Below are 18,244 nucleotides of genomic sequence, written 5' to 3'. Positions count from 1 at the left end.
ATGTGTGTGTTTGTAATCCATTCATGGAAAAAAAGGAGAGCTTGGTATTGTTTGCAGCTTAGTTTGTTAGTGTCAATCTGCTAGAAATAAAAGTCCTGCTGTTTGCTTGCTGGGCATATGGAAATGAAGCCTTTTACTTTTTCCCCCCATCTTGTCTCTAGCAGCGCATCCAAAATGCTTGTCGTGATCGTTTGAAGCTGCCACAGTGAAACTGCCAACTCACTGCATCGAGACAAGATAGAAAAGAAAAAAACAGACCATATCCTCTTCTTGGTTGTGTCGCTCTCAGAGGAACTCTGATTCAGACAGCTCCATCTGGGTGTTGCGTTCTGCAAACATTTGCATGTTTGATGTTAGGACAGTGTTAGCTTTCAGCAACTGTTTTTGGTTCCTGAATAATACAGTGATGGTGGAACTGGTGTCTCACCAAATGACATTATTGCTGCAACGGTTGGGGGGAAAAAAAACGACACAGCTTATATTGAACTGGGTTTAATCCTCGTGTGTTTCTTCAGCTCTGAGGTGTCTGACTAGAGCTCTGAAGCATACCAGCAAGCAAAACACAGCGGTCATGGCAGCATATGACTCGAACACAGTCCTCACAGCCGCTGGGAAGTCGGGATGTGAAAACGCTGACTGGCCACGCCCCAGGTGGACATAAACCAGCAGATGTATCTGAGTGGCCCGGCGGCCCTGCAGCCAGCAGTAGTAGACGCCTAAACAGTACAGCACATTTCAGTCACATTAAACAACCTTCAACTGCACAGACACGTCATTATTTTATATAGATTATGGTATAATAATTAAATATTATTCTGTATTAATAATATGCTATGTATAAAATATGAAGGCTCCATAAATCACTTTCATTCATATGTTCAAAACTTTCTGCACTCCAAGTGGTTTCTTTGGTCCACATTTTACTCATTGTGGGTTCATTTTTCCCTGCAATATGAACGACTAAAAGAAAGAGAACAACCGTGACTAGCAGAGACCCCATCTCCTCTGTGCTAGCATGCCCTGCAGTTCAGCCGAAAGGTTCGACATTTTTGGTCGCTGGCTTGTTGGCAAACTTTTAAATGAGACGTGCAATGTAAAGAGAGTTTTGTGGTTTAGATGGTTAAAAGTAAGAACATTTGAAGAGTTCATTTGCAAAATCAGGTCATTCCATCTTCCCAAACCTTCAGAAAACCCACTTTTCCATCGTCTACCTGAGACAATATCAATCAACCTAAAGTTATCTCTATTTTAGTCATGTCATTTCTACTGAGTCAAATCCACTCAACTTCAGTTTGATTGATATCATCTCAAGCAAACAACAAAAAAATAAGTTATCTGTTTTTTGCAAATTCCTCTTCATTTTAAAAAAAATCACGACAGTAAAATTCGTGGTCTGGGAGGAGAAGATGCAACATGAGGTCGGGTGTGGTGGTTGTAAATGAAGCTTGCAACTAAGATTTGGGTGAATTTTCAGCAGAACAGCAGTTCAAGGATTGTGCGAAACATGATGATTCCCTCTGATTTTCATTGTGAGGTCTGTAAGCCAGCGGCATACTGTTGGAGGACGGTTGTTGCATTACTGTGGTTGGTACCTGAGTCTTGAATTTTTGCCGGTTGAAACACGAGGTGGTGCCCGGTGTCTATCATCAGCCTGGAAGGCGGGGCGCTGGGGTTCCCGCCTACTAAGTGCTCAGATCGGTAGATGGGTGTAGATCCTTGATCCCAGGCCACGGCCATGTTGGGACGCGCCCCGTGGCACCTCAGGATGAGAACTTGGCCCGCTGGGTGGCTCAGGTAGAACACCTTCGCTGGCAAGGAGGCAGAACTACAACACGGATTCATTATATTAGATCACATTCGTCACAGCGCATCAGAAAATATCTACAGCAAACACAAGCACTCAGACTTATGGTTTTTCTGATTGGTGTTATCCACTGATCTTATAATTACCGTCTCCACCAGGCCAAATGATCCACTGGAACAAAACATTATAAGGTATCTTGGAGATGAATGGTTGTATTTTGCTGCGGTTGGAGGCTCCAGTATTTATTGTCAGCCTTGTTAAGGATTTACCAATAACAAAACCTTCATTGTTTTTGCCCCGTGGCACTTTTGTATTGTTTTGTTGTAAAGAATACTGCAATCTCTACATGCTGATTGCACGGCTTTGTCTTGCTTAAATATTGATGAGTGAAATGATTATTTAATGATTATAGCATTTAAAAATCTCTTTGCCCTCAAACTCTTTTCCGCTTTGTTCGTGCGGGGAAAATCTGCCCACTGCCTGTCTGCTGTGTGCACCGGACATGTGCTCACCTGTATCCAAGAAATGTCAGCAGAGCGAGGAGTTTGGAAGATGGAGGGGGTTGAGTTGGACAAGTCACTTGACAGCTCTTGACCCTCAACTTAGCTCCAGTTTTGCGTTGCTTCAGGAGGCCAAAAGCTCTGGGAACGGCCCCCGACCCGCATGAAGCCACCGTCTGATTGGCCCGTCTGTAGCGCACATGCAGGTAGCGGGAGTGGATGTAGCAGAGTCCCACGCGGACCTGCTCTCCTGGAACACCACAGCGATCGCACACCGACCAGGGCCGGTAGCTGGTGAAGACTCGGTACAGCGGCTGAGAAGAAGCGAGTCTTTCAGCCTCTTGTCTTCTCTTGTTCATCCTTTCCGCAGTGAGTCTGGGAGCAGGAAATCAGAGGATTGTCATTGGTTACAAAAGACTTTAAGTTTGTCAGAAAAATTCAAAACAACTTGAATTATTTGTTTGAGTTTCTGTTTTTTAAAAATGACATTTCCATGCTTTCTGCTCCTTAAGTTGTCACACAACCCTGAATTATTTGACAAGTACATGGAAACAAGTCAAGTCACTGTTATTGGTACGGCACATTTGAAGCAACAGTTGTGGCACCAACATTATTTCCAGCAGAAACAAAATATGTTACAAATCAACCTAACAAATTTGAATACTGATTTTAAGACCCTACCGCACTATTTAATGTGAGAATTTACCCAATCGAGGTGCAAAAACCTACAAAAATGACACAAAATACAACTTTTCCTGACTATGATAGCAATGAAGACTAACACCCTACGGTATTATAAACTGTGGTTAACCTAACAAATTAAAAAATAACATCCTACAGTGTTTTTAATTATGAAGACTAACCTGACTAATTTGGAATTAAATTATTGATCATATATATATATATATATGTAAAGAAAAAAAAGTATTTTAAACCCAACAATCAAGGGTTAGCTAGATTCCCTATGAGTGGGCCGTGTTTTTTACTTTGATGTGCGTTATATTGTGTTGCATATATATAAATAGATTTGATTGTTTTTTTATTTGCATTTGCGACAGTGAAGAGGAACCCTTGTCACAGATGGAGACCTCCAGCAACAGGGTCAAGTACAAACATATCCATAATTCATGTTGATGCTTTTCACGGTAGCGTTCAAAGCGCAATTTCGACCAATGGGAGACTGGATTATTTTCATTTGTATTACAAAACAATGTGCAGCAGCATTGGTACCTTACAAAGTTTTCATCTTTGACATTGGATGGATTCTATAAGTCACTGTTTTGCCCATCATCATGACAACAGAGAAGACTCAGATGTTTGGCATGATCATAGGTAATGCTTAGAGAGGCATGCTAGGGACCAGGAGTTCACATACACTGTATAAAAAGACATAAAACCTGTTTTTTCCTCAATGTCTGACATTAAATCAGACTTGTTTTATATCAGTTAGGATTACCAAAGTTATTTCTATTTGCTAAATGCCAGACTAATGAGTAAAAGAACATTTTGTTACTTTCATCAAAGTCAGAAGCTTAAGTTCAAGTATTTGCGAGGTTTGCTTTCCGACTGTATGACTTGGGTCAAACGTTTTGGGTTTCCTTCCACAAGCTTCTCACAATAGTTTGATGAGTTCTGGTCCATTCCTCCTGACAGAACTGGTGGAACTGAATCAGGTTTGTAAGCCGCCTTGCTCCACACACCTTTTCAGCCCGCAGATTTTCGACAGGATTGAGATCAGGGCTTTGTGATGGCCGCTCCAAAACACTGACTTTGTTGTCCTGAAGCCTCTTTGTAACTAATCTGGTGGTGTGTTTAGGGTCATTGTCCATCTGAAGACCCATTTGCACCCAAGCTTTAACTTCCTGGCTGATTTATTGAGATGTTGCTTCAATATTTCCACATAATGTTCTTTCCTCATGATGCCATCTATTTAGTGAAGTGCACCAGTCCCTCCTGCAGCAAAACACCCCCACATGATGCTGCCACCTCCGTGCTCCACAGTCAGGATGGTGTTCTCAGGCTTGCAAGCTTCCCCCTTTTTCCTCCAAATGTAACGATGGTCATTATGGCCAAACAGTTCTGTTTTAGTTTCAAGTTTAGTTTCATAACTCAAATGTTGTCAATTAACCAATCAAAAGCTTCCAAAGCCAGGGTATCATTATCTGGGCTTTCCCAGATAGTTTGAAGGCACAGTAATCTTAGTTTATGTAAACTTCTGACTTCGAAGTCAAAAGTTCTCGCTCATTATTCTGGCATTTAGCAAATAGAAATAATTTTGGTAATTCTAACAGACCTAAAACAGGAAAGTTTAGTCTGATTTGATGTCAGACAGTGAGAAAAAAAATAAATAAATAAAAAGGGTAATATGTCCTTTTATACAGTAAACTTCTGGCTTCAACTGCATAGAATTGATTTTTGGTGTCAATGTATTTTTACTGAATAGCAGTTGTACTCAAAATAACATGCGTTGTTATCTTTAGGGTCATATTTTGACAAATTAAATGCTTAATTTCTAATACAGTCATAGACTTTTTCATTACCTCGGAGCGATGCTGAGCGTGAGAGCTTCCTGGATGTCCAGGTCATAACCATAGAAGAAGTCCTGGTGAGCGGAGCCGCAAATGTAGATGCCCGAGTCGCCTGGTCCCGCTCTGAAGATTAGCAGGCTGAAGAGCCGGATGGAGAATCGACTCCACAGGTCGCCGCTGTGAGGAACCTGACTGGAGTCCAGCAGCTTGTTGCCATGGTGATCTGTCAAGGCTCTGGTCTCCTCGGAGGTGCTCAAATGTTTCCTAAAGAACCAGACGACCGATTGGACCTGAAACACATAGGAAAGAATAGAGCCGACATATAAGCGCCGTTTCGTTGATCGACACCGGAGATTTACTTTAGTAAATGCAGAGTTGTGAGTCTCTCTGTTGTTGTAAGAAGAATACTCGTATTACTACAAATAGAAGTCTTCTTCAAACCCTCCTCTTTGTCTGGACTTTTTTAATATACAAACTCGCAAAGTCATAGACTTCAAAAAACAAGAGATCAAAAGTCTTTCTGCTGAGTGTCACAGCATTCTCCACTTTGACTTTAACATCATGCACAGGGCGACTTACATCTGTTTCATTGGCTTTAAATCATTCATACCTCAGCATGAAACATAAACAAACAGGAAATATATTCATTGAAATGCTGTTTCTATTGTACGACATTTAGTTAATTCTTATCTCAGCATATTACATTTTTAAATGTAGTTTTATTTATCCTATTGTACCGTTCTGTTTCCAACTGCTCTACCAGCCTTTTTTTTTCAAATTAAATTGAATTATATTGAACATCAATGTCTAAATGTTTAAATCACTTTTTAACAAAGCTATATTCTTTTTAGAAATGCTAAGATTAAACTCATCCAGCATTTCAGATCTATCTTGCAAAAAACTGTGTTCCTATAAAACCAAACTGAATTCGCAATTACATCTTGAGGGAAACATACTTTCAACCAGATTATTTGTAACATATCAAAATTACATTCCTAATCAACATATGTTCATTGTATTGCTTTACTGTACTTTCTGTTTCGCAGGACTCTTGATCGTGGTAGCCCAGAAAATAGAGGAAAAGCTTCAAACACGTAGGAAAAGGGTCGTATTTTGACTCATACCCCGATATGCTGGTAAATATAACCTAGTCAAAAAAAAATTAAAACCTAACTATGCACTTTTGCTGTCTAAAACTAATCAAACAGTGGCTGGAAGCAAAATTTAGATCTAAGAAAAATGGTCCCACACAATAAGCATTCTGCTGGATGAATGTTCTGTTGCTGAAAAGTATGTTTCACAATTCAATTTCTTTTAAACATACATGAGCTGTTGAGTTGTATTTTAACATATTTTTTGGGACTGAGGTTGAACATTTCACAGAAATACTTGTGCTTAGTTTGAATAAATCAATGAGAAATGAACACGACAGAGATGCTGCACAGAAGTGTACATGACATCATGGTCAGTCCACGCTACCTGTTGGGGTTTGCAGTGGCACGGCAGCTCCACGGTGACTCCTGCCAGGTAGGCAGCGTTGATGAAGGTCAGAAAGGCAGGACAGGCTTTCTGAGCAAACACATCCTGCTTATCCTCCGGAGCCTCATAGCTCCACACCTGTGGAGACAGCAGCAGCAGCAGGAAGAAGAGGAGGAGGAGCGGGGAGAAGGATTTAAAAAGCATTAGGCTTCTCTGAGGAGAAGAAAAGCGTTCATCTGCGTTACCAAATTCACAATTTCAATAAACTATGTCTGCGCAGTCTTAGAAACCTCCATTGTTTGTGTTTGTTTCAGTTCTAAAGAATGAAGCAAGCGCAGAGACGAGCTTACTTTCAAAACACGGAATCTGTTGCCAAAGCAAACATCTTCAGTCTCATTACATTGCCTGGAACGGAGGCAAGCCGCTTGTGTGTCAGAATTTTCCAGTGTCACTTTATCTGGCCGCCCTGCGATAGACTGGCTCCAGCCACCCGGCGTCGCTACAGAGGATGAAGTGGTGTAAAGATAGTGGACGGATGAAACGCATCTGGTCTGGGCTGCACTGAACACAATAAGCCCTCTGGTATGTGGGCAGTGTTGCTCCACGGTCTCAAATGATGTTATAAGGGAACATAAACTAAGTTCTGCTAAATACTTTCACTAAATGTTGAAAATTTTCTGGGTTTTTTTTCACCCATATAATAATTAAGGGATCTATATTTCCAGGCATACTGTATAACTTCCACAGCCATGATATTTAATAAAATGAAATGAAATGAAAAATACTTCAATCTTGTAAAAGCTCACTTAAAAAAAATAAAAAAATAAAAAAATCAATATAACATACATTTTACATTTACATTTTATTTTAATGAGGACACAGTCAAAACTGTTCAATTCCAGACGTCTGAACGATGAAATGGCTCCAACAGTGGCCAAATATTTAATTGCTGGCCCTTGAAATTAGAAAAAAAAAAAAGTGTGATTAAACACCAACTCTTGAGACCTCTAACATCAGTTGAATTTGTTGTCGGATACTTGTAGTAAATTGTCAGTTACTTGCTATTTAAACATGCAACAAAATGCCGATGTGGACTCATCTGTTGACCACCAATCTGGTGTGCATAGGGGGTCTATATATATCATCATTATCTGTTCAAATTTAACAACCTATGAGGCTTGTATTGCCTTATTGAATGTGATCATACTTTTACTTCTCTTGCCTCTGCTGCCCCCACCATGATGCCTCCTGTTACAAAAGGACAATAACTTCTAATAACTTGTTTAACTGTAAACTAAATTGTATAATTCATCCTACATCCACCCAACCGGTGGAGGCAGATGGCCGTCCCTCCCTGAGCCTGGTTCTGTCGGAGGTTTTTTTTTCCCCCTGTGGAGGTTTTCGGTTCCTTCCCACTGTTGTGGAATGCTGACGTTTATAGGGATTCCAAATGTTTGGATTGTTGGGTGTCTCTGCCTTCGATAAGCGCTATGAGATGACTTGTTGTTGTAAATATGCGCTATACAAATAAAATTGAATTGAGTTGGAGCCATTCAATCATTTGGATCTCCCAGAAACTATTTGTCTGTGTCCTTAATACAGTTCATGTCTGTGGGAGTTATATTTCTGGAAATATTGAACCCTTACAATGGCTTCCCAGGTAAGAGGTTTATTTGATAGTGAAAATACAAAATATTTCAGGTGAGAAAATGAAAGAAATTTTACAGAACTTAATTTTCGGTTGCCAATAAATAAACCAAATCAAAATCTGTGACAGCGGAACATGTTTCCTCAATTCTCTCTGAGCTGAGATGAACTGATGAGAACTCTCACCTCCTGCTCTATAGACACATTACCAAACATTTTGCTGATCAAAACTTGGTCTCAGATTTATAAATTACCAACACCACACTGCTACACACTGCCCCCTCTTTGTGCAGTGTATTCAACAGTCAAAGCAGTTCTTATTTCCTGCCAGGCTAATATCAGATATAACCCCTGCAGAGAAATATACAGCCGTGGCTCTGCTCTGGTGCGTTATGCAAATGATTAAAGCCATATATAAACTTTTATTACAGCTAGAAACCCAACGGTATGCGCTCCTTGTCAGACCTATAGCAGAGAAGTAGGCATACGCAGTGGGATGTAAATTGCCTTTTATTCCTTGATGTATTCTGTATATACAGTCAGGAGATATATTTAGATTACTGCGATATAACTGACATGTTTTCATGTGCGGATGAAGATTTCACCGTGATTTTAATGGGTTATGTCAGGGGTGTCCAATCCTGGTCCTCGAGGGGCCACGGTCCTGCATGTTTTAGATGTTTCCCTCTTCCAACACACCTGATTCAAATGATCAGCTCATCATCAAGCTCTGCAGAAGCCTGATAATGATCCTGATGAGGACTGTGGCCCTCGAGGACCAGGATTGGACACCCCTGGGTTATATTTTCTTAATCTTGGGTGTAGCAATGAAACCCACTTGAATACCAGACAATATCCTAGGGAACAAAATCGGATTTCTCTACAGTTTCTGCACATTAATAACAAATAAAACTAAAAGGCACATAAAACAAACACCGTAAAGTGCAAGTGGTATGAAGCTAATTAAAGCTCCATGAATAAATGTGTCTCATTTGGCTGAAAATGTATTAGTAAGTAAAAGCCGATACAAACTCTAATATAGCACACAACGACGAAAATAGATAACCTAAAAATGTCAACAGCAATGCAGCCACTAAGTGCAGCAGCAACTGGATGTAATGTATTTGATCTCAGTGTGCTGCAGTGGAATAATGTGACTCATACCATTACATCGGGGTATTGCTGCTGTTCTCTGTCTCTGGGCGCCGATGTGTCGTTCACGGGGTGCCGTTGCCCCGCCGGTATTAATCTTAATACCAAAACTACCAGCAACACTCCTCTTAATGCACTTTAATCCACTGCACCGTACCGCGAGTCACCAGGAAACCACAACAGGAAAAAGCCTACTTTGCCTGAGGAAAAAACATCCCCTGTGTCAAGTGAAGTCAAGTAGAATCACTGTGTTTTTTTTATATAGCCAGTATTTATGTAGCGCACTAAAACCACAGCTGAAGAGTGCTTTCCAGTAGAGACACACGATTTGTGCCACAGATATAAATATTAAGATTAAACCTCTACAGTATTACACATGATTCAAATATAAGGATTAAGACCCTACACTGTTGCCCATGAAGTTGGAATAATTTTCAAACACATTCCTCTTTTTATTTCTATTTATACACATCAGTAATCACTTTTGACCAATGGTTACATACTGAGTCCCAGTTGTCATGTGAAGCCAATTCTGACTGAAGAGTGGGACGTCCTGCCCACTGACACCATCAACCAGCTGGTGGACAGAATGCCACCATGTCTTAATGCATTGATCTGTGTCAGGAGGAGCCAATATTAGTGACATTTGAAAGAGTTATATTGGACATTCAAATGCATGAAATCCCCTCGAATATGTGCTTCTTATTATATGAGCAAGGTTAAAAATTGAAACGAAACCCTTAATCCTACTGTTCAATACCCTCAATTTAGTTTAAGCCTGAATGCACAGTTTGCAAAAGTTAATGCACACTTTTTTTTAAATCAAGAATAAATCACATAGTCACAATCATTCCATGAGAAGAGATAAAAAAAATATTTTATTCCAACTTTATGGGCATATATATATTAAGTATTCTAACAGACTACATGACTGATTTAATAAGTAAAGCTAAGACCCTACAAAAAAATACATGGACAACCCAAAAAATAATGTTTTCTTGCTTACTTTCAAATAGTTGTGGTGAAAGTAAAGGGAAAAGAGAAAAGGATAGCTGAGACAAACAAGCTTCAGAGCCAGAATTACATGCAAAAAGGTAAAGGGAGAGCGAAGACAGAGAGGAAGAGGTCGAACGACAATGAAAAAATAAAAATAAAGGAGAAAACTGATGAGGATTGTATGTCGATATAGAGCTACACTATTATATACAAGTATTATATAGGGTGGCTGTGGCTCAGGTAGTAGAGCGAGTTGTCCTCTGATCACAAGGTTGGTGGTTCGATCTCTCCACAGTCGAAGTGTCCTTGGGCAAGACACTGAACTCGAAGTTGCTCCCAATGGCAGGCAGCACCTTGCATGGCAGCTCTGTCGCCATTGATGTATGAATGTGTGTGTGAATGGGTGCCGCAAAGGTAGAAAAGCACTATATAAGTGCAGACCATTTACCATTTAAACTATAAAAAGATGGATGACACCTGAACTGCAGCTTTAAAGCTTAATGGCCCTTACCATCTTGCTTAACTTGCCCTAACACTCAGCGAATATGAAAAAAAACGAAATAAAAAAGCACTCACACTCTTGATTATGCATCACTTTAAGCCTTCAGATGATTCAACCTCTCGTACAATTATCATGGACAGAAAACGTTGTCATCAGGTTAAAAAAAAGTTATTTCTGCTGAAAAGTTGGACATTTCACAAGGGGTTAAATGGGGATTGACTCACTCTTGAAGCCAGCCTCAAGTGGACACTCAAGGAACTGCAGTTTTTTTTCAGAATTTGCATTGGTTTCATTTCTCAGCCCCCACTGGAGCTGCACACCGCTCGCAATCCATACTTCAGAGTTTGCCGGTGTGTGGTGAGCTATGGTTCACACACTTGATTCATCCTGTGCTTCCCCACGACCGCGCCGCCGGCAGTGGCTGCTGTAGTATTATAAAGCAGAAATAAATGAGTGCAATGAGGCGGCTCCCTGCTGAGCTGCAGGTCCGTGTGTCATCAGGCCTCCAGCACAATGAATGAACGCAACAGCACGGCCGCTGACCAGCTTTGACTGCCTGCAGACACAAACAGGCCTCGTATGATGTAAGCTGGCAGCTTTGGCTCAGGGCATTCGCTGAAAAATGATTTCAGCACATGTGTGCGTAAATACTGGCCACAGTAGTCTCAGGGTGGATTTTCCAGAACAATGCCAACGGTGTCAGGAGAGCAGGATGACGAACAGTGTGTTCAATGGGGTAAACATTTCAGATGACACCTCGCTGTTTTCCTATTAGCAAAACGAGATTGTGTTGCTTTTCAAAGAGCCACATATCCGTTGTAGAAAACAAAAATCACATAGCTGGGAGGATTGCAAACTCTTTTGGGTTTTTTTTGACAAGCACATGCTTCATTTAGTAATCACCACATACATGCAACAAAATGCTGCAGGTACACAACATCATTAAAGTCCTGAAATGTGTCTGGATTTTCACCTGACGCTGGCTCGTTTAGAAGTGACTTCTAAAGACCAGAATGCTCAGCCATGGATTGGTTTATATCTGTTAAAATAGCTCAATGTCTGATTGAGTCATTGATCCAATTATCTTGTTGTACATTGCAGAAAGATAAGTACTTTAAAGTATAAGTCCAGCATATTAGACTCAAAATGAAACTGCCACTGGAAGGTTAGAGTGCTGATTGTCATGACTTTTAGGACAGTGATGAAATGGGAAAACAGTTAAATGTCAGAATGTATTGATTCAAAATGTTCCATCAATGTTTTTCTGAGGAAAAAAAAAACTTTTTTTTCCCCTTCAATTTGCATGCTGTCTGACAGAATTTTACATTTATTCCATCCTATTTTCAGAGCTGTTGGTTCATTATGTCCTTCCTACACACTGATCTCCGCTCTTTTCTTGTTGCTGTGTTTTAGGACTGGATTTTATAAATGTATTTAAGTGGTGATTTTATATATTTTTTTCTTCCGCTGTGCATAAAGCAACCTCGAAACCTGAACATCCATAATGGATGTTTCCTTCTGCCTTTTGAATATAAGCCATAGGAGCATAATATAGCACAGACTGCACTCACCTCCGCTCACTTATGTGTAGGTGGAGGGAAAAAATGGTAAAAGAAAAACTGATTTGTTGGAAACTGGTAACAAACTCTACTGAAGTTTAATTTTTTTGCTAACCCATCCATCCACCCCAACCTCCTCTCTATGTACACTTATTGACTTTAAAAGTAAATCCCTTCACTTCCTCCTCTTCTGCTCCTTAAATGACCACTAAGAAGAGGCTTTATAATGAATCAGAACTAGGAGTCATAATTAGCTGCTTGCACAAATAATCTATAATTTGCTTTTAATGAGGGAACACTCATTTTTAACACATTTTTTTCTGTAAATACACACTCAGGACATTGTATCGACCAACATGAATTCCCTGGATGGTCAACCACAGCGACACAATGTGGAGAGCAGGGCATTTTTGTTTGTAACAGGCTTTGTGGATTTAGACAAAGACAGGTGTTCTGCATGGGACGTACAGATCAGAAACACATGCAGAGTTTGCTGTGAGTTCTTTATCCAGACAGATGCATTTAAGTTAATTTTTCTGTCAACAGACCAGCCTTTTATCCTGATACAAGAGGTGAGTCTTGGTATTAAACACAATGCAGTGTGTTGGCATGCAGCCAGCTAGTTGTCTGCTGGCTACAACTCCAGTCCTGTTTGTTTAAAGCCTGTATTTAATTACTTTTGGACAAACCAGTATCATTTATGGGATGCTGAGTTAGCAGCCAATAGTTTCTGTTTGCAAAACAGTCTTGGACGTAAAGACAAGTCTATCACCAGAATATAGTTCTGCACGTTTGGGAGATAGAAATAGGAAGTTAATTTAAGGACATCAGCGATAAGTATGCTAATCAGGAAGTGTAAGGCTCCATCCACACCAATGCTTTGTCATTGTTCTTACAACTTTCACAACACTCAGTGTCCTCACTATGCTGGTGCCTCTATAACAGAGACTTTTAGAAACACTGCTGACCTTGTTTCAGTTGCAAAACTTTAGGATTGTGTTTTGTTCCGGACAAGCAGACGTAGACTCTTTGGAAGCAACGAGAACCACATTCCCTTCCTGATTGGATCTAACTGTCGCTACGAGTCGCACCCTGATTCGTCACGCTCCTGTTATGCGACAGCCTCAGCCCTGACTACCGGTGGTGAATTCAACACGGATGATGAATTACAGGTGCTGTTGACCTTGTTGTCTCCGCCAGCAGCTGCTGGGGCGGTTAAAGAAATCTCCGGTCGGACCTTTCGCCACTGCTTTTCTTTCTCGGCAGTATTTTCTACAATTAAGCAACCAGTCCCCTGTTTCATATTTACACCTGCATGTGTGTGAGCAGCCATGTTGTGTGTTTTTTTTTCAGGCATGTCAGTATGAGAGTCTTTCAAAAACAGTGATAAAACACTTGTCTAGATGTAGATCATTTTCACTTATAGCACCATTTTAAAATGGAAACATGTTAGTGTGGCTGTAACCTAAATTACGCTAAATACACAAAAACTGTGTGTGTTCCCAGTTATGAGTTTAGGAACTTTGGAGATAAGAGACATTTTCCCAGCACTAAGGGCCTTTAAGTACCTCAACTGCCCCCGGCTGCTACTGATGCGAATATTGATCTGCTGATGTAGCCTGCGTGGTAACATCAGCAGGTCGCATTTCATTAAGAAACTCATTCAGAACACCGCCATGAACATGACACTCTGTATAATGCATCTCCTAGTTCCAGCTTTCTCAGTTGTCATACCGAGAATCTGTAAGAACAGGACAACTGGTCAGGTTTCCCCTTTTCAGTTGTTCAAGTATTAATCATGTTCCACTTTTGTCAGAAAAAAAACATGCAAATCTAAGCTTAAAATCTGAATATTTGATCAAAATCGCTTTATTTCACATGTCTCATTTGTAAAATTGCCAAATATAAAGCATCTTCGGTAACCACATTGTGCAAAAAAACTAAAATAAAATGCTGATGTAACCAAGATTCCATTACTGAAGCTTATAGCTGCAAACTAACAGTCACATCGGAAAACTTTATGGACTTTCAGGATTAACTGCAGGCTGTGAAACAAACAGAAACCAATTTAAAAAGTCCTAAAACATCTATAGTGTGTTGAGCCACCATTTCCCCCCCAGTATTGGCAACACCAATGCAAACTTGCAACAATGTTTTACATATATTTTGTAAAATATATAATCAAAGAAATTCAACTTTTTGTTTTACTTTTTCAATCTTTTTTTTTTTTTAAGGATTTATAGCACTGAACTCTTTTCTGTACTGCACAAAATCATTTTTTCTTCTTCTGTTCTTTCTATTTCCAACCATGGTTGTGCTGCTTCCAGAGGAGTACAGGACTTTCTATTGCAGTGAAAAATGAGCCAATGGTAATTTAAAACGTGAAAGGAGTGTAAATTTTTTTTTAAAAATTCTGTAATTGCTTGATTTTTTGAGGTTTAGAGATTTAAAGCTCTAAATTTTGCTCTTGTCTTCTTCAGTACTTCCGCACCCACACACACACATATATATATATATCGACATGTATATGCAAACATCAGACTCTCACGATCATCAAAACCTGTGTAAACATCTCCAAACATCCTCTTTTCTTTTGTTGCTTTTCTGTCTTCCTTGTGCCCATTAGCTGGTGTATTAACATTTGTCATTCACATTTTGGCAACATAAACCTCACCCTCTAACGCTTTGTCACCCTCTCCCTCATCCTTTTGTCCCTCTTGTGCACTACATCTGAGTAGCAAGACTGTGATCCCACAAGCCCCCCTCATTCTGCCTTTTTGCCCAAACACCCATTGATTTAATCCTCTGGTCAATCTAAACAGCACACCCAGCCCCTCAATCTCGCTTCAGGTATCTGTCCAAACATCTGTCTCCACCGCCTCCTCCTCCTCCTCTTCCCTCTGCCTCCTCCACTTATTGAACTAATAGCATCGATTCTGAGGCTGGACTTTGAATACCAGCGGGCTCGCCAACATTTATCCCCCTGTCATTATCGTCCCTTCATGCGCTCACAAAAAGGTCCATTAACTTCTCGGAATCGCTAAATGTCTCATTCAGCCGTCTCCTTCCTCGTCGTCCTCTACGCGGGGAAATAATTTTTTAGCGGCAAGTTGTAATTTAACATGTTCTGCTCTTGTAATCAAGGATGGTCACTCCATTAGTCTGTCTGTCTGACACTTTAGTCCAGAGACATCTCACTGTGGATGATTCCTAAGGATTTGGGTGTTTTTCTATTCTTTCCCCTGTAATCGGGCAACGTTTTCAAATCATACACAAGATTTAAAGTCTCGAATCAAAACTCCGAATAGATGTGATTGTTTACCAACTCAGTGTAATGAAGTAAGTGCATTCTCTAAACTACTGGCAGGGAGTTTTGTCTGTGAAGATTCATCCAAATCACAGTATGTTTCAAGATGATACACAGAGATCATTATTCCCTATTTGAGTTTCACCACCCACTGGAAAACAAGCTGGGGTTTACCAGAACCCTCCATCGGTGTGCTCACAGGGAGCACAAACACATCAGAGAAGCACTTAAAGCATGCGGTTTACTCAAACCGGGCCGTTGCCTTCTCTGCATCTTTTTGTGGTTTTGACGGAGAGGAAAGGAACAAGCAACAGAACAACACTGTAGTTCCCCAGGTTACAGGTGTAACTGGAAAAACCCAAACACATCATCCCCGCACATATTAAGGTCAGCAACATACGAAGGAAGCAGTTTGTCCATCCTGAGGGCCAAACAGCAAGGCATAAGGGGAGCAGTTCAGTGCAAGGGGAATGCATTAATCTGTACACTGGGGAAACAAGACAACCACAACACAACAACAGAGACCCAGAATATGTTGCTATCTGGCTGAACACAGAGTTGGTTATCAACACTTGGTTTCTAAATATAGCCATGAGCTTGTTCATGCTGAAGGAGCAGAGTTGATGCCGTTTACCAACAGAACTGATTGGTCAGTAAGGGGTGTTCTTTTACGCATGTTGACATGTTATCTAGAACATAACGTGCTACGGAGCAGGTTAGACGTGCTAGAAGGGAAGCGCCATTCCTCCAAGAACCTGCTTCCGAGTACAGACCTCATGACTCAGCAGTTCGTCTAAGGGACAAGAGCCAGAAAAGACCAACGATTTCAAAGAATAAATGAAGCCATCGACATGAAACTGAAATCACTAAAAAGAAGAGGTGGTCTTCAACACCGCTGATCAATCACTTAGGATACCCCAAAGACAGCTCAAGCCCCAATTAGACCTCAAATCATGAGACCTGAAAGACTCACATGTTCAGGTGGGTCAACATGTGATCTCGATGACTAACAAGGTGCTATCTATAGCGTGTATATAAAAGATGGGTGTAGCCTCTGGGTCTGAAAGGTGAAGCCACCACAAAACTGGCTTAAACTGCCATTTTTTCCTAAAGACCAGAAGGTGCGACCCCTCGAGAAGAAGAAGTCAATGAGAAAATGAATCCACTATACCTCAGTAAATGTTTTCCTCATGAGTTTAGGGCCTTGATCACTTGTTTTAAGACTTTTTCTTTTGTAAATTATTGTCCCATTTCAATCAAAAAAGACAAAACGAGCTGAGTTTCAGGGCAGGACTATGTTGTGCCTGTGTGTAGGGGTCCTCAGGTTCTCCAGTCAGATCCAACTCTTGCTCACTACATCTGGCTTTGAGACATCAAGCTGAAGATGGTCAAATACCAAACTCGAGGCTCCATCATGGAATTTCCACCAACCAGTGGGTGACATCATGGTTGCTATGTCCATGTTTTTGTACAGATGGTGAAAATGACCCCACAAGAGTTTGAAAGCCTGGATCTCCCCACCAGTGAGTTAGAACCATAGGTGTACTGGGAAAGAAAATCGGATCTGATGCAGCAGCCCACTGGAGTCTGTCGTGTATCCCTCATGGCCAGTACAGCACTGGTTGGAAGCCTGTTGGGTGAGTGGTGGAATAACTTCAGAAAGCTCAAGACATGCCAGGGCTTTATATTAACAATTAAAGGAGCACAATATTTTTGTACATACTTGGAAACATTTGTTCTGTAAATCAGTGTGGGTGGATCGAAAAGTGCTTGTAAATATAAACAACATAAACTCTCAAATATTGGTTGTGGCCATTATTGACCTCAGTGACATAGTGACCCTGACTTTTATCTGACAGGTTTGTATTCCCTTTCTAATTTTCCCTGTTCATCATGTAATGCAAACTTGTAGAGTTGAGGTTCCAAATATCACATATCAGGTACTAAAACATGTTGGTTTCCTAAAAGAGAAAAGTGTTCCTCCGGTCTCCTCTACCCTCCTTCTCTTTTCACCTCCTATCATCTCATCCATGAAATCACAGCATTCACTGAAGCATCGAATACATTTCACTCCGTCTCCCCTCCTTGTCCTCTTCCCTTCCCTATATTTTTCCTCCTGTTCTGCGCTGTACCTGTGCCCCCTGCACACCTCGTACAGCCTTCCCTATTAGACTTAACATACAGTTCAACGAAACGCTATTTTCCAAATCCTTGGACCTCCCACAGACATGTTTATATAACTGACATTTACTCTGCTGTTAAAGTTCAGTGTAATTACATCTAATATGCAACCCTTTTGCACTTATTTTCTCCTCCCTGTCCCGTTTGGATTTACCAATTAATATACCAATTAGTATAAATGTCATATCAGACACAAAATACACAAATCACTTGCTATGCTAAAGTTGGCTAGGCTTTATTTAGGCATTACTTGGTTAGGTTTAGAGAAACTTATGGTTTGCAATTGCAAATTTTCAAAACACTGTTTTGATAAGACTAAGTTAAAGCTAAGGTTAGTGAACAGCCAAAGAAACCAATGTTGACTGTTGGTAAAGTAGGGAATTGCAAAGTTGCTGGAACAACTGATGTTGACAGTCTTGGCTGTGTGTGGTCATAAACACCAATAAGTCGTACACAATGTGACAGCAGGTGGTTTTAATGCTGTGTCTGATCAGTGTATGGTCACATACACATCAAGAAAAGTCCACGTTCAATCCATTATCTTTACTTTTTTTTGCAAAATGTTGCATTCTTTTTTTTGTCATCTTAA

General features: G+C 40.5%; 1 protein-coding gene across 1 annotated transcript; it reads right to left on the bottom strand.

Annotated features, from left to right (window-relative positions):
• Positions 1-492: 492 nt before the first annotated feature.
• LOC103373112 (Ig-like V-type domain-containing protein FAM187A) lies at positions 493-6,515 on the bottom strand. The gene is made up of 5 exons (XM_008302927.1): positions 6,312-6,515; positions 4,845-5,122; positions 2,317-2,679; positions 1,593-1,825; positions 493-716 (listed from the first exon to the last, which is right to left on the bottom strand). Exons 1-5 carry the CDS (start codon positions 6,513-6,515, stop codon positions 493-495), a joined length of 1,302 nt encoding a protein of 433 aa, XP_008301149.1.
• Positions 6,516-18,244: the final 11,729 nt, after the last annotated feature.

Source organism: Stegastes partitus, unplaced genomic scaffold (assembly GCF_000690725.1).
Source record: "Stegastes partitus isolate 25-593 unplaced genomic scaffold, Stegastes_partitus-1.0.2 Scaffold1908, whole genome shotgun sequence".
Taxonomy (NCBI): domain Eukaryota; kingdom Metazoa; phylum Chordata; class Actinopteri; family Pomacentridae; genus Stegastes; species Stegastes partitus.
The sequence above is the reverse complement of the archived record's forward strand: the minus strand, read 5'-3'. Positions and strand labels throughout refer to the sequence as shown.

Bases quoted from the DNA above. Each gene is read 5' to 3' on its own strand.
- LOC103373112 (XM_008302927.1), bottom strand. From the start codon at position 6,515: ATGCTTTTTAAATCCTTCTCCCCGCTCCTCCTCCTCTTCTTCCTGCTG. The intron at 1,826-2,316 runs GTGAGCACATGT...TCCGTGTTGTAG, and splicing joins CTGACATTTCTTGGATACAG to TTCTGCCTCCTTGCCAGCGA. The intron at 717-1,592 runs GTACCAACCACA...TGTACTGTTTAG, and splicing joins GGCAAAAATTCAAGACTCAG to GCGTCTACTACTGCTGGCTG.